Genomic DNA, 15,905 nt, shown 5'->3' on the forward strand with positions numbered 1-15,905 from the left:
GGATTCCTGGGCGTGAGTGCCTTTTTGTATTACGGACATTCAAGTGGCGGAGTGCAGGGGGGGATTGTAGGACCTCCGCACTGCCGTCACGAATCCTTGGTCTGAGATTCCTTACATCAAAACATTTGTGGAATTATTAGTACCAAAGCGGAGTGTGGTAGGGAAGGAACTACACACTGCCGTGTTTGGTTATCTCGAGTGTACAACGATCTATATACCTAAAACTTGTGGATTATAAGTACCAAAGCGGAGTGTGGTAGTGAAGGAACTATGCGCTGCCGTGTTTGGGTATCTTGAGTGTACAACAGGAGAAAAGGACATAGTGTCCTTTAAGAAATTGACAGAGTGAACTATTGACTATTAATAAGCACAGGGGTGCTCCTTACTTTTACTTTGGAATAATTTACAATTCCTTTGTTAGCATAATGGGGTATGTGTAGATCTACGTTTAAGGCTTTTAGTCATTTACCACCATGCTTGTTGGTAATGCCTTTTCTCTTGTGTTGACCAGGAAGGAAGGAAGACGGGAGATACAGCGATAGGGTGGTGTAGAGCCATCCATTTACAGGTGAAGTCCTGGGGGTATGGAATTAGTGAGAATTGATGAGAGTAGGTTTATGTAAAGTATTAACCTATGTACTTTTGTCTTACAGTTTCTTTATCCCTGCTGCCCCTTCCTTCTTCTCTTTATTCTTTCTGGGTTTTTTCCCCTTTTGGGGTTTTTCCCTCGCCGTATCGTCTGAGCACCCTGTGTTTCTACTTCAGGGTGTTCGGTCGGTCCGGAGGTGGACCATTGTTGCTGCACGTGGATCCTGCGGAGTGCAAAACCTTACAGAATGTGTCTGAGGCAATGGTCACCGCTGGAGTTTGTTACATGAAAGGTATGCCCATGTTTCACCACTTTGTGTTCACGTACCTTTAGCATTACATCCACTGGATCGTTCCTCCCCTTTGTCTTTTTGAGCCGTTCCTGGCTCGGTCTCACGTGCAGCCTTGCATGGAAAATTAGTGGGATGGAGGAGGCCATCATGCTGATAATTTTCCCCTCAGTCCTCACTGTCAGAGGCTGACCCCCTGAGGTAGCGGCGAGCCTGTTCCGTTATTACTTGGATCCTCTTGATGGTGGGGGAAGGCTTTTGCCTCTAATGTGTTGATTTCTGTTCCTAGAAAGACTTTTTCGCTTTCTGGTGGTGATTGGTCTACGTTTATCCCAAACCCCAGCTTGTGGAATGTGTGTCCAGCTCCCTCTGCATCATGAGAACAGGCTTACTTTTACTAGCCAGTCGTCTATGTAGGGATATAGGTGTTTTCCCTTCCTTTTCAAGAGGCAGTCACTGTGGCCAGGCATTTAGGTACCACACTGGGTGCTGGTTTTATGGCAAAGAGAAGCATTCTGAATTATTAGTGTATCTTGTTTACCACAATGCACAGGAATCTCTTGTATCTGTGGTTCATGGCAATGTGTTTGTAAGCATCCTTTAGGTCTATATTTGCCATATAGCTATTTTCCCGCAGCAGCAGGATGACATTTCATACCATTGTTATCTTCAATTTTAGTGTTTTAATACATTTGTTTAGGAAGCGAAAATCCAGGATTGAAAGTAATGTTCTGTCTGGCTTTGACACATAATACAGTGAGTATTTGCCTGGTTGACATTCGGTTGGGGGTGCCCTTTCCGACACCTGCTTTTGCAATAGTTATTCTACTTTGCATTGCAGACAATCTTTTGTGTAGTCTAATCTCAGTTCTGAGACCTGGAGGGGTTTTTACAAATTATATGCAATTCTATGATGTTGAGAATCCTTTGGTCTATGTGACACCCTTCCATTCCAGTAGGAAGGAACTGCACTTGCATTCTTTGGGAAGAGGCAGGGCGCAGTTGTTCTGAGTCACTTGCTTGAGGATCTTACTCCTTTTGAAGCCTGTTCTATCACCCTTGCTGTGCACCAGAGGGTTGTGCGGTTTGGTAGTGCCACTGTTGCAATGCGCCATGCTACAGACTTGCCTCTTGGTAGGATGTTTCTGGTGTAGCAGCTTGAAAGCTCCTTCTTCCAGCGTGTCTCTTTATGGGGGTTGTCTCTCATTGTTGGTGTCCTCGAAATTGCAACACCCCACATGGCTTTTGCGGTTTCATTGCACGTTTGAACTGCTGTAGGGTGCTGTACAGCACAGCTGAACGGCTCTCCAGTGGGCTTGTTGATGATGAGTGCCTGCACCTCATTCTTGAGATCTGACACCCGCAGTCAGGTGCATCTCCTCATGTTTATCCCTGTGACTACCTGCAGCGGCTAGGCATATGTTGACGATGGTCTTTCCATACTCTATGACTGAGGCTACCCGATTACGAAACTGCTCCTGGGAAATGTTTCCTTACCTCCCACATTTCTTACCAATGTTATTGGGTGTAACCGTTCAGGAGGGCATTGGAGCTAATGAACAAGTTGCTTATCTTCGGTAACGCCTTATCTGGTAGGCACTGTATCTAGTCGCAGATTCCTTACCATAGAATTATCCACAGGAGTTAGACTGGATCTGGAAACTTTCTGAGCAATACCTCTGCCTGCTGGTAGATGACATTGCACAGCTCTGCGTCAGTGGCATCATCCAAACCGGAAGTGACATGCATAGTGCTATATTGGTGCCACACAAACGAGTGACATGCAAAGTGATATATTGGTGCCACACAAACGCGCTGACATCAGTTACTATTAGCGACCTTTTCATACTCAAGCACAGAGCCACGAAGGTTGCTGACTTACCAGTGTTTAGACACAAAGGACCTCTTAAGAGTTCTCTTATATGGAGATATCCATTTGCAAAGCGGGGAAGGATGGGATGGTCGGTAAGGAATCTGCAGCTAGATAGTCTTTGATAAAGTGTTACTGAAGGTTAATAACTTGTTCATCAGAGAGTGACTTCTAGCTGCAGATTCCCTACCATAGAATAGCTACCCAAGCAATATCTCGTCGGAGGTAGGTGTGTGAACCGTTATAGACCAGGAAGTCCAGGAGGAGGAATGGGCAAAGTGCCCGTCACAACAGACTTGACAGTCCAGGCAATAGTGCTTGGTAAACGTGTGCAGACAACCACATTGCAGCTTGACAGATGTCCAGGACAGGGACTCTGCAAGCTAATGTGGTTGCAGTCTTTGCTCTGGTAGAACGAGCATGCAAGCCCTCAGAGTTACTTCATGGCCAATGTGTAACAGATCTTATTGCAGAGCACTACTCATTGTGAGATGATCTGTTTCTGTAAAGCTTTCCATTTCTTTGCCCCAATGAACCCGATAAAATGTTGATCGTCCACTCTCTTTTTAGGTCCAGTCGGTGGAGTCTCTCCTCTTCTTTGGATGGGTGAAGCAGAGCAAAGAAGGCAGGCAAGGTGATGGTCTGGGTTCCATGAAAAGGGTTCACCACTTTTGGGAGGAAAGAGGTGCGTATTCTCAGCACTAATTTGTCTGGGAAGAAAGATGTGCAAGAAGAGTCCATATAAAGTGCATGCAGCTCGCTAACTCACCTGACCAATGTACTGGGCACTAGACAAGCAGTTTGAAAGATCACCACGATTTCAGTTTTGAGGTATCTCTTAGACTTGACTTCAAGCTGGAGTACGGTCAGCGTCCCTTTCTTCAGGGTTGGGGGTTCGGCTACAGCTTCCTTTGCCCTCACTCACTCCCAACCATCCTTCGGCATTGAAAGTTTCTCTTAAGGACGACCTTCGCTGGTGCCCCCGTGTTGAAACCGGGGGAGGGGAGGCCTTTTGCTCTGACTTTCCTATGGTGGACAAGGGTGGGTTTCAGCGCAAAGACAATATTTTAGAGGCTAAGGTTTTGGCTCAGCTCAATTTTTTTTGTGCATTACTTGAGCAAGCCTTTTGAATTCTCCCACCTAGGGCTTTTTCGGCGGCTGCTGTGGTGAGAAATAGACAACCTTTCCTTGGGTGTTGACCGTTCTGCCATCGCCACCTATGCCTCTTTGATGTTACTATCTCCCCTTTTTTTGTGTGTGGTGGCGTAGTGTTTATCCCTCCATTTTCCCAGGCTCTTAGTGGTTTTGTCTGAAACTCCGCACACACTTCGCAGTCCTCACAGCTGTGGTCTCTTGGAAAACAGATGTTGCAGACCTGAAGATTTACTATGTGAGGCAGTGGTGGTCCTTGACAAATAACCTAAAAGGCGTGTTTTCTATATACCCTGACGAACTCTGCCTCTCAGACAGCATTCTTTGATCAAGTGGTTAGTCGCCCATGTGCTTCCACCTACGTTTCAGTGGTCTTCAGTGGTTTTCGGGTTACTTTTTGTGCTCCTTCACTACTGCAGTCCGTCATTCCCCTGATGTACTCAACGATCCATTGATCAGCTTTGTTTCTCTTTCTGAGTCTGCAGAGCTTTGACTGTTGCTTCAAAGCCCAACAGTGGAACAAGAATGTGAAGATGATGACCATGCACATAGGTTTCCAGGGCGCACATCTGACGTCACAAGTGGACAGACATAGCCACCAAATGGTAACAGATGAAGCCCAGCAAGAGCAAAAAAGAGGACTAAGAAAAGTATTCTGGACCTAACCACTAGATATAAAGAATAAAGCACAGCATGGGAATCCAAAAAAGATTTATGCTTCACAGCATATAAAGAAGTAAGGACTCCAACTGAAGGCAGTCTACCATCCTAAGTGGCCACCAAAAGCCATTGACTGGATCCCAAATGAAAAATTGGTTATTCAAAACACTGCGCATACAGCCAATTTATTTATTTTTTATTTTAAAAGTTTTATATAGCGCTGGCTAGACCCAGAGGTATCAGAGCGCTTTACATGATTAGGATAGTATAAGGCAAACATGGTATAAAAGCATATAAAAGGTAATGAAACAAAAATGTGAAATATAAAAACTAAAAACATGTACAGTATACAAATCAAAACAGATAAACAGGGGCTGGAGCTATACTTGTCAAGTAATTAGGTAGATGGTGTACATGAAAAAGGATATATTTATTACTGAACAAATATAGTATGGTGATAAGAGATCAGGTGTAGAACACAGGAATAGGAGGGATTACAGCGTAGGTTTTTTGGAAGGGCATTCCAGATAATAGGGGCATTGCCAGAGAAGGAGCGAGATTGTGTGGCTTTCTTTTTATGCAGAGGTGGGATTAGGAGGGTGGTGTTGGTGCTTCTCAGAGGTCGAGTGGTGCCCGCAATGAGGAGTTTCTTTGAGAGGTACTGAAGAGTGTTTTGGTGGAGGACTTTATGAGTAATGCAGGCAGTTTTGTAGGCAAATCTGCCTTCGATAGGGAGCCATTTAAGAGATTAGAGAGCTGGGGATATATGATCGAAGCGTTTGCAGTCCGTGATGAGCCTGGCTGAAAGGTTGAGCACAGCTTTGATTGGAGCGAGGTGGACCTTTGGAATTCCGTTGAGGGTGGCGTTACCATAATCAATATGTGAAAGAACAAGTGACTGAACTACAAGTTTAAAATTATCGGTGGGTATGAATGGTTTGATTTTCTCGAGGTGCCGGAGAGTGAAGAGGGCTGCTTTGGCAGAGTTTTTGATGTGAACGTTAAGGGTTATGGTGTTGTCTAGAGAAATGCCAAGAGATTTGACAGAGTTGGACAGGGTGAGTGAGCAGTTGAGTGCATTAAGGTCAGAAGTCCATGATTGAACGGGGAGAGGGTTATTTTTAGAGAAGAGAACGATTTCGGTTTTAATTAGGGTTAAGTTTGAGATGATTGGAATGGAACCAGGTTTGGATCTTGGAGAGGGTGTTCTTCAGGTGTAAGATGTCACTTGTAATAGATTTGGGTGTCATCAGCGTAGAGGTGGTAGTTGATGTCTGCTTGCTTAAGAATGAGGTTGAGGGGTTCCATAAAGAGGTTAAAGAGGGAGGGAGAGAGAATAGATCCTTGGGGGACTCCAAGGTAGACTGGAGTGGGGTTAGAGAGACAATTTTTAGGCGGTACCATTAAGGCCGAAACGGGTCTTAAGCACATTAGGTAGGGCTGAATGGTTGACTGTATCGAACGCTGCGGAGAGATCAAGAAGGATAAGAAGGCAGGTCTCGCTATTATCAAGTGATTGGTGGATGTCATCTATGACATTGAGCATTGCCGTTTTGGTGCTGCAGCCTTTCCTGAAGCCAGATTGAAAGGGGTCGAGTAGGTTGAAGTTTTCGATGTGTTTGTCTAGTTGTAGTAGGACACATTTTTCAAGGACCTTTTGAGAGAAGGGGGAGGTTAGTGATGGGGCGGAGATTGTTTAGGTCATTGGGGTCAGCATTGGGGTTTTTGATTATGGGTAAGATTTGTCCAAGTTGAAGGGAGGTGGGGTCACAGCCCGTGGAGAGAGAGGTGTTGATGATTGTGGTCCAGAATGGGGTGATGATGTGCTTAAGGGCAGGGACAAAGTTAGAGGGTACGGGGTCTTTTGTGTGGGAGGACGGTTTAAGAATGCCAATTATTTTAAGAACTTTTAGCTCAGTGACATGGAGGAAATTGAGCAAGGAGGCATTGTTCTTTAGTTGTGAGTTAGGGGAGTTGGTTACCGGAGATGAGGTAGGTGAGAGGTATGGGGAGTGGTTGAGGGGGGGGGGGGGGGGTAGGGAAATGGGTGGGTGAGGAGAGTCGCTAGGGAGCGGTAGGATAGTGGGCAGTGGAGAGAAGGGGCCAGCTGGACGGGGGATGTGGAGTAGGCATTAGAGGTGAGGACAAGTTTGCATTGGGAGTTGGAGGGGAGTTGTGTGGTAAGGAAGGATTGAACAATTTATGCTATTTTTTCTGAGAAGAAGTGGAAAATTTCTTAACATCTGGCTCAGGAGGCTGTCATATTTGGAGGAACGGGGGAAGTTTGGTTTCAAATGATTTTGAAGAGTTAAGTGGGTCTGTTTTTGGCACGATCAAGTTGAGTGCGGAAGAAGGGTGCCTTTTCCTCGAGGATGTGTTTTTTGTACGAGGATCTAGCACGTCTGAGAAGTGCAAGATGGGAGGGTGAGGGATGGTGTCTCCAGGTTCTTTCCGACAGGCTGAGTGCCCATCTTTCATTATTAATTTCGGTATTAGACCAAGAGTTTGCGGGGGTGCTTCTTTGGTTTTTGAGTTTAGGCGGGCCAGTTGGTCAAGAATACCGGTGACAGTATTGTTAAAGAGTTCAGTGAGCTCATTCACATTTTGTGAGGGGGGAATGAGAAGAAGTTGAGCTTGGAGTTTAGATTCAAGAACACCTGGGGGGATACATTTTAGATTTCTGGTCAATTTCTTAGGTCTGTTCATTTTAGAGGCAGGGAGGTTTGCAGAGGTAGCAATGGTGAACAGTATAAGGTGATGGTCAGACCAGTCAATGGGGATGATATTGGGCCGAGAGGTCAGATCTTTGTTGGACAGAATGAAGTCTAGTAGGGCTCCTTTAGTGTGTGTTGGGGATAGGCATAGTTGTTTTGAGTTCATTGATCTCAAGAAGAGTAGTGAGGAGGGAGATAGTGGGGTCATTGGTATCGTTCCAATGGAGGTTAAGATCCTCAAGAAAAAGATTTTTTAAGTCTGATAATGCGCATTGCGTCAGGAGCTCAGATAAGTCCTCAATGAAGTGCTGGGGTGGTCCCGGGGGGCAATAGATGTTGTGTTGACGAATTGGGAGGGAGTTTTAAGTTGATAGTTCAGCTTCCAGGTATTCACAGGAGTAGTAGCCAGGGTTAGTGACAAGGGATATCTGAAGTTCATTATTAAAGGTAATGGCTAACCCACCCCCAAGTCTGTCAGGTCTATCTTTTCTAAGAATAGAGTATCACGAGTAGGTCAAGTATGCTCGTTGAGTGGTCATTGAGCCAGGTTTCTGTGAGGAATGCAATATCAATGTATTCACTCAGGATATTTTCCGAAATTTCCGTGGCATGTAGGACAGGTCTCTTGCTAAAGAAAATGTGCCCTCTCAAACCAACGACTAAATATTGTTGAAGAAATGGGTGGTGGAGGTAAGGGAGGAAGAGTAGCATTGACTACTAAGATGCTTCTATGGAACCCTTGAAAACGACAGCCTCCATAAAGTATTGGGTCACGCACTAATTTCAGCAAACTAATAGGTACTTGCTGACATGGTCCACTTCACCCTCTAAAATACTCAGAAACTGCACCATGGTAAAGTCCCTGGAATCATTACCCACTTCTCCGGTACCATAATATGATTTTTTATTTCTGCACCCATTAACGTGGATCCGGTTAATCTGAGAATTTCATCATGAAAAACACTTGCCACTCCTCACCAATTCTACACTGATCTCGGTTCTGAAGGATGGTTAGAGATCAGAATTAAAATCATTCCAATTTAGATCATTGTACAGCACGGTTTTAAAATAATGTTCTTCTTCTGATGATTGCTGCGAAGGGCATTGAAAACATAGAAAGGGAACTTAAGTCAGACGCTGTGGCGGGTGCTTTATGCACCAGTAATGTTACAGTGGCTCAGTTTCCAACGCAGACATTGAGCCAGTGCCCACATGGAAGAGCTATTGATTTTTTCCGTCTGCAGCCTGGCATGTTCAACAGAGGAGGAATCTGCAAGTAAAGCATTCACCAGAAGGATTGTTACCAAAGGTAAGCAACTTTTTTACTCACCTGCATGTAGCACTATACTTAAAAAGAGAAAACATTTTGTTTTCAAGAGACACTCGTATGCCGGAATCTCATGAGTCTGTGTTTTGGCCTCATTACGCATTTTTATATTTGATAAATTTCAAGTCACTACTCATTCGAACATTTTCAGAGAAGGAGAGCTATAACAAGCACAAGCAATCCAACATGTTAATGGAAAACGTATGATAGCCAATCAACGTTTTACTTTTATTTTTAGTTGTGCTTTTAGTTATTACACAATATAACACATACACGTACACACACAGTATTGTCAATCCCATCCTGCCCCACAACAAAACCTACAGGACACTTGTGAATTTGAATTCCCTTTCTGCACCTCAGCACAGACGTATATGGATAAATGGACAAGCTTTATGGACATGCTACCTACTCTTGCTTTCTTCTACCATCTTTGCTGACAGCTTCAGTCAAGCAGCAACAATCTCATGACTAACCCAATGGTTGAAGAGTATACCTGCTAAAGCCTGGAATTGAAAGTCTACATGGACTTGTTCTGTTCAGACGCAAGCCAAAAATGTACACGTTCTATTAATTTTACTGAGGAGGTCTTTTATAGAAGTGCTTACATGTCCTGTGACGTTTGAAACGGTATATAGGAGAAATATTGACACATCACAATTTTATTTGTGCACATCGCTTAAAGTGCTTGTCACAACATAAAAATAACTGTGTAACCTCATTTAAGGTTTTGCAATGTTAGGACGCCTCACACGCCTGTTATGAAATTTACTTTACGTAAGCCATCGCATATTGTGAATTAATAACATTTAATTATATTGTAAACAAGATTTTGTGAAAGCAAATTATAATTATACGCAATGAGAAGTTGTGGCTGTCTCAGCAACAGGTTCGATTTGGGCAATAATATTAATTAAGCTCATCATAAAAAGCCTGCTCTTCCATACGTTTATAAAATCCAAACTTAAGTTGAAAAATCAATAAAACTAAAATTTTGATAAACGCAGAAACCAAGCATAAGCTCACCGTTAAATTGATTTTTATTGTAAACATATTTAGTCATATTTAACGCAAGGGTAAAATAAAACTGTGAACAGTTCGAGAGATTTGTGTACAATTCAGACAAAGATTGTTAAGCTGCAAAAGTTCCCTTTACAAATCAGTGGAACAATTCCTTACCACCATAAGGTATACAAATCAATGCGTGCAGATATGTACAGCAGTCAGTAGCTAGGAACTATTTCAATTTCACAACTGAAGCTGACCCGAGATAAAAATTAAAAAGGTGTTGCACAATTACATAAACAAACCATCATGAGCAGGCCAGGATTACATTCGCTTGCAGAAGCATCAAAGGACATTTTAAACAGTGGTGAATTTAGCAGAAACCACCCTGAAATTAAATGACAAGTCTATCCCTTTAATAAATGTGATTCACATTAGTACAAACTTCCTCCACTCCACGTCTCCACCGAATATAGGAAATCCACATAAAAATCGTTAAACTTAGTAGAAACTTCATTTTTTCCTGGAGGAAAATTCACCGTTTATTGCTATACTACATATTTACAGCATCTGTATTTTCCAAGCCTTTTGAAGTGTGAGTAAATTGCGTTGAAATATCAAAGTCACAGAAACCATGTTTATACAATATATTTAGAATTTATACACAACACCTGAAAAAGGTGTTTAAAATAGAAAACATCTAACCATTATGAAACATAGATACAAGTCAGCCGTTGTAAGCATTTTGAATCGCGGTTGAAATATTTGTCAGTATAGTATACAGGGATGATGCAGCATAACTTTTCATTGCACTTGATCTGTTGCCATAAAAAGGTCACAGCCTGTCGAGGCATCAATATGAAATACTGTACAGGTACACCTCATCAACACTGTACTTTAGTGAACCACGGACCGTTTAGGGGTGTTTCTGCGCGAGTTGAGTTCCTTTTGCCCAAGGCTGAGCCTTTTTGTATTGAAGGATGTGCATTACTGTGTTCCAATGAAACAAAGGTATGAAGTTACCTTATGTTCAAAACCGATGGGTGGAGCAGTTATCGGATCTAGTCACAGTTTACCGGCGAGTAAATCAACTGTGACGTCACCAATCCGAGAATGAGTTACTGAGGAGGTTTCCAGGAACAGCTTTTCATTCAAGGCACAAATAACGAAATATTCTGCCAATAAACATCCAGCAAAATCTCTGCTGTGCAACTGACAATTCATTACAATATATATACATGAATAAATATATAAAGGAAGCTCTGTTCCGGGTAAGCTATAAAACAATATAATTAAATTATTAACATTTTTTGGCTTCGAAAGTGAAAAATAAAAATCAGTTTTCATAATTTTCTTAAGGAGCATCTGATTGTAAACAATCAAATCTAGGTCTTTTTAGTAAGCTGGCCTTTGTCTGCTACCAATAAACGAATAGTTTATCTTCCTGTCACATTGAATAGGGACTACTCTCCTGGCAGTAACTTGCCATCAGTGTAGGCGTGTAAATCGAAAAGCAATACAATTAATATCCACAGTGACGTGTTCTCAGCCATCGGTGCTGCTGTCGCTGAACGAGTAACTGCGGTCACTTCTGCTGGACGCATAAGATCTCCGACGTCTACATGAAAGGGGAACAAAATAAAATTAATCCATAATTTAATTGCTATTCAAACAGAATTTAGATGCTCTCTGGGGTAGGTGCAGCGGGGACAGGATGCAAGTCTTAACCTGTAACACCCCCCCGCCCCCTCCTTCGTATCCAGACACGTTTAAATGTTATTTTACTCTAAGAAAAATCCATACATGGTGTTTTTCATAGCTGAGACACAGAATTATGCTGCACAATTGAACAGTGTTTGAAACTTGATCAACAGATCAAGATAGCTAACAATCAAACTGTGTATAAAGGTTTCTTTACTGTGTACTGACACTATGTCACTTGACAATTAAAACTATAATAAAACCAAATTGGGGTGAATAAAAATCAAGTATTTTTTAATTGCCCCCAAGATTCCAAGTTTAGGGGTAGGATAAACGAACCTCTCTTAAGTTTGTAATATCTTTAAAGCAATGTAGTTCTGAAAAAAGGTTTCTAAAAAAAGTGTTCTACTAACACTGACTTACAACAAGAAGCCAAAAACATAGGTCAATTCAGTAAGTATTACCAAATGTTATATCATGTGTTCTCATATTTCTCCCGATTAAAAAGAGTACCCCACTTTGTGTGGGTGGGCCTATAATCTGAGACAGGAATAGTCTACGGATACAACAGTGGAAAGCAAAGGAAATTATGTTGATTTTTGGACAACATTCACCTTGGTTAAAAAAACAACCCTATACATTTCTGAAAGCTATACGCCAGGGAATCCTGGGAGGTATGATTTGAGTAGAAGTTATCATTTTGAATTGCCCAGAAAGCCTCGCTAACACCAAACTTTACTAAAGAAACAAAAAAAACCCACAAAAAAACGATTTCCTCACATTTCTTTAATAAGGAGTTTGTGATGAACGGCAAATGTCCCACCACCCTATGTTTCTACCAATAAAACATAGGTCACATGTATAGGTGGGCCTGTTGCCATGGACAGGAACATACAAAAAGAGAAACCATGTGAAGTACGTGGTCAATAATGGCTCCACAGTTACACTTTTCCCGTTTTCCTTTCCTGTATAGCATGCTCGCTCACACATATGGCGTACTGATTTTCAACAGGCACTTAGGAACAGAGGGGTTTTTCCCATTTGCCAGTAGTTTTCAGATTGCATTCTGGGTAATCATGTACGCAGGGCCACCTAACCCTAGAATACACTAGGTGTCTATGTTTTAGAAATGTCTGGAGATGGGTGCCCGCTTACCCCTGAACCAAATGCTGCAGTCATCCCATATGGAAGCATACCCATTACAAACGTTCTCTAGTGTCTAGTTTGTGGATATCTGCTCAATTCCATTAAAAACCCACAGGTCTGGTCCCCAACTCAGAAAGATGGGAAACACAGATGTGTTCATTTGAAGTTAACCTGAAGCACACCTTTATGATTATATTCAATCCATTTATCCCTTTATATTCCTCACATTCGGCATGCATTCGCTCTTAATGTGCCCTGTCCCAGTTGCACTTGTGTAAATACATCAAGAAAGTAGGACCTGCAGTTTGCAAGTTACAAAAGAGTTGCACAGCCTTATGCACATTTGTGATCAAAATTATCCACGTACTCAGTAAGTATTTCAAAAAGTTCAATCTTGTTTATTTAAAGTTGCTAACAAAACTTGTCCATCACGTCAAAGGTGCGGGGTTCCGTTGTTTCATGCTTTGTACTTGCACAGGAATTGCCCATCAGGGCCTAATCACAGGCATGTTATGAATCTCGAATCCTCCGTCACATTTTACATTCACCCAATGCATTTCGGTCATTAGTGACCTTCGTCAGGGGTTTCTACAATGTATTAAAAAGTATGCGTCAGTCAAACAAATGGTTCTCATGTAGCAATAATATATAACAAACATTTCCTTAACACCTTGGCTGCTAGGCGTTTTCCCCCTCCTGTGCTGAAAATTGCCATTTTGCTGGTGTCATGACGAGCACAGCTCAACTGTGCATCATGAGCATCGAAAGGGTTAACTAACCCAACTCCTTAAACAACTAAGAAATCTATGCGATTGTAACGGATATGAAGTACAGCGTCTACGTGCGTGTTCCTCTACCCCCATCCTCAACTATTTACCACCCAATGCAAATGAATATCAGTTACAGTCGCATAGATTTCTTAGTTGTTGATTTTCCTCAGCTTTTGCCATATCTAACAGAGATAAGTAAGGAGGGATGGAATCCCTTTCTTTGCCTAGTTAACTGCCTTAGAAACCTCTATAAGTAAGTATTCACATTAACATGAATTGCTTCATGACAACATTCCACTGCAAAAAGTAACTTAGTAAGTACTTTCGGAAAAGGTCTGTAACTGAACTCTTAGGTGCAGTAAATCCAAAGCCTGCTCACAAAAGTATTTGAGAATCATAGTAACATGGTTCTACAGAAAGGAAAAAATATATAAACAAAGTTGGTTATTGGTATCAATAAGTTATATGAAAAATAGAGAGAGGCTGATATTTTGAAATGAAATGAGTAATTGCAATTGAATTGTGCCCTGGGACATGAAGCATTCCTATTGGCAATATTTAATGTATGTGGGACAGTAAATAAATAATGTTTCAACGGAAATGAAGATGTTAACGGTAAGAACACAGATTGGACATGGTCAATAGTCTAGACGCTATAATACACAATGATTGATAACTGTGTTGTTACTGCCAGGTTTAGAAGAGTAAGAGGTTTACATTCCTCACCAAACATGTTGTGAGGACTGCTTAAGACTATGAACATCAATAGTAATTCAGACACTTCACTAGCGACACAGTGGGCTGCATTGAAGGCGGTTCTTAGGGGGGAATTTATCTCCATCTCCTCGGCGGAAAACAGAGAGCGGCAACGGAAGAGGGATGAGCTGACTACCCAAGTTCGGGAACTCGAGCAGGTCCAACGCCGCACGGGAGCTCCGAGGGTTTGGAGGCAGTTGAAGGCGGCAAGGAAGCTCCTGTCGGCGCTGGACCTAGACAGTGCGGAATACGCAGCGTTACGTCTGAAGCATGCCTTTTATACCTTTTATACAGGGGGAGACAGGTGTGGCAAGCTCCTGGCGCATAGGCTCCGAGTTGCGCAACAGCGTAACGTAGTGAAGGAACTCTGGGGTGCAGATGGTGTGGCCGTTTCCGGGGATGCGGAGGTGGCGGAAACCTTCTGCAGTTTCTACGAGGCGCTGTACGCCGGGGAGCCCTCCTCACCGCGGGAAACCGCGGAATATCTAGAGGTTGTGCCCCTTCCAGCGCTGGACCCCGCTCAGGCGGATTATCTTGAGCGTGATATCCAAGTTGAGGAGGTGATTTCCGCTATAGCTAGACTTAAGCACGGGAAGGCCCCGGGCCCGGACGGTTACACGTCCCTGTTTTATAAAACTTTTTGCCCGGTTGTGGCCCCTGTCCTCGCTCGGCTATTTAACTCCTTCTCCGACCCGGGAGCCTTCCCGCCGGATCTCCTACGTGCGACGGTCTCGGTGATTCCGAAGCCCGGGAAGGACCGGGCCTTATGTGGCTCGTATAGGCCCATCTCGCTCCTAAATGTCGACCTCAAGCTGTATACGGGGATTCTAGCGTCCAGGCTAGCCCTGCACCTCCCAGGTCTGGTTGAGGCAGACCAGGCTGGCTTTGTACCCGGCAGGCAAACTGTCGACAAGACCAAGCGAGTGACGCACATTTTGGAGAAGGCTTCGCGGATCCCGGGAGAGCGGATGTTGCTGGCGGTGGACGCTGAGAAAGCCTTCGATAGAGTTCATTGGCCGTATCTTGAGCTGGTTCTCAGGAAACTGGGAATCGGTGATAAATTCCGCTCGATGGTTTTCAACTGCTATAAGTACCCTTCAGCGTCGGTGCGAGTCAATGGGTGCAGCTCCCGTAGTTTTGCAATCTAGCGCAGCACGAGGCAGGGGTGCCCCCTCTCTCCGCTCCTCTTTGCTCTCTACATGGAGCCATTCGCCCAGAGGATCCGCCACAACCCGGATGCCATCGGGATCAGGATAGGACAGTATGTCCACACGGTCAGCCTCTATGCGGACGATGTCCTGCTGACCCTAGATGACCCCAGGAGGTCCCTACCCGCCTGCATCCACGAGTTGGATGCCTTTTCGCGCGTGGCCGGCTTCAAAATGAACATGAGCAAGTCTGTGGCTTTAGATGTGTCCTTGGCTACGGACACTAGACGGGACCTTCAGCGGCTCTTCCCCATGCAGTGGTCATCGTCCCTAGTACCATACTTAGGGATTCTGCTGGCGCCAACGTTGCCAGCGATGGTGACGGCCAATTACGCTTCTCTCAGTAAAAAGATCAGGGAGGAGCTTGGCCGCTGGAGTAAGGGCCTGTTATCCTGGCTTGGCAGGATCGCGGCGGTCAAGATGACGGTACTGCCCCAGATCCTATATCTTTTCCGAGCCTTACCTCTCCAGCCTCCAGTGGGCTGGATCAGACAAACGCAGGCTGACATCTCACGTTTTGTCTGGCAGGGTCGCAAACCCCGGATGAAGAGGGTTCTCTCTACACTTGCCCCGGAAGCGGGGGGCCTGGGCATTCCGGACCTCCGTAAATACTTTCAGGCGGCACAGCTACGATACCTTGTGGAATGGAGCAGGTGGGAATCCGATAAGCACTGGCTTTTTCAGGATCAAGCGGTTGCGGGGCGCACCCTCCGGGAGG

At 43.9% G+C, this 15,905-nt stretch overlaps 1 protein-coding gene across 5 annotated transcripts in view; it reads right to left on the reverse strand.

Moving 5' to 3' along the window:
* Positions 1–9,623: 9,623 nt before the first annotated feature.
* Positions 9,624–15,905, reverse strand: part of NKTR (natural killer cell triggering receptor) — a 492,868-nt gene continuing 486,586 nt past the window's right edge. For all 5 annotated transcript variants that reach the window (XM_086941096.1, XM_086941095.1, XM_086941094.1 and 2 more), the window contains one exon: positions 9,624–11,224. In XM_086941096.1, the coding sequence (XP_086797222.1) occupies positions 11,152–11,224 (73 nt within the window). In that variant the 3' untranslated portion in view covers positions 9,624–11,151. The remainder of the gene's footprint in view (positions 11,225–15,905) is intronic.

Source organism: Lissotriton vulgaris, chromosome 10 (assembly GCF_964263255.1).
Source record: "Lissotriton vulgaris chromosome 10, aLisVul1.2, whole genome shotgun sequence".
Lineage (NCBI taxonomy): Eukaryota > Metazoa > Chordata > Amphibia > Caudata > Salamandridae > Lissotriton > Lissotriton vulgaris.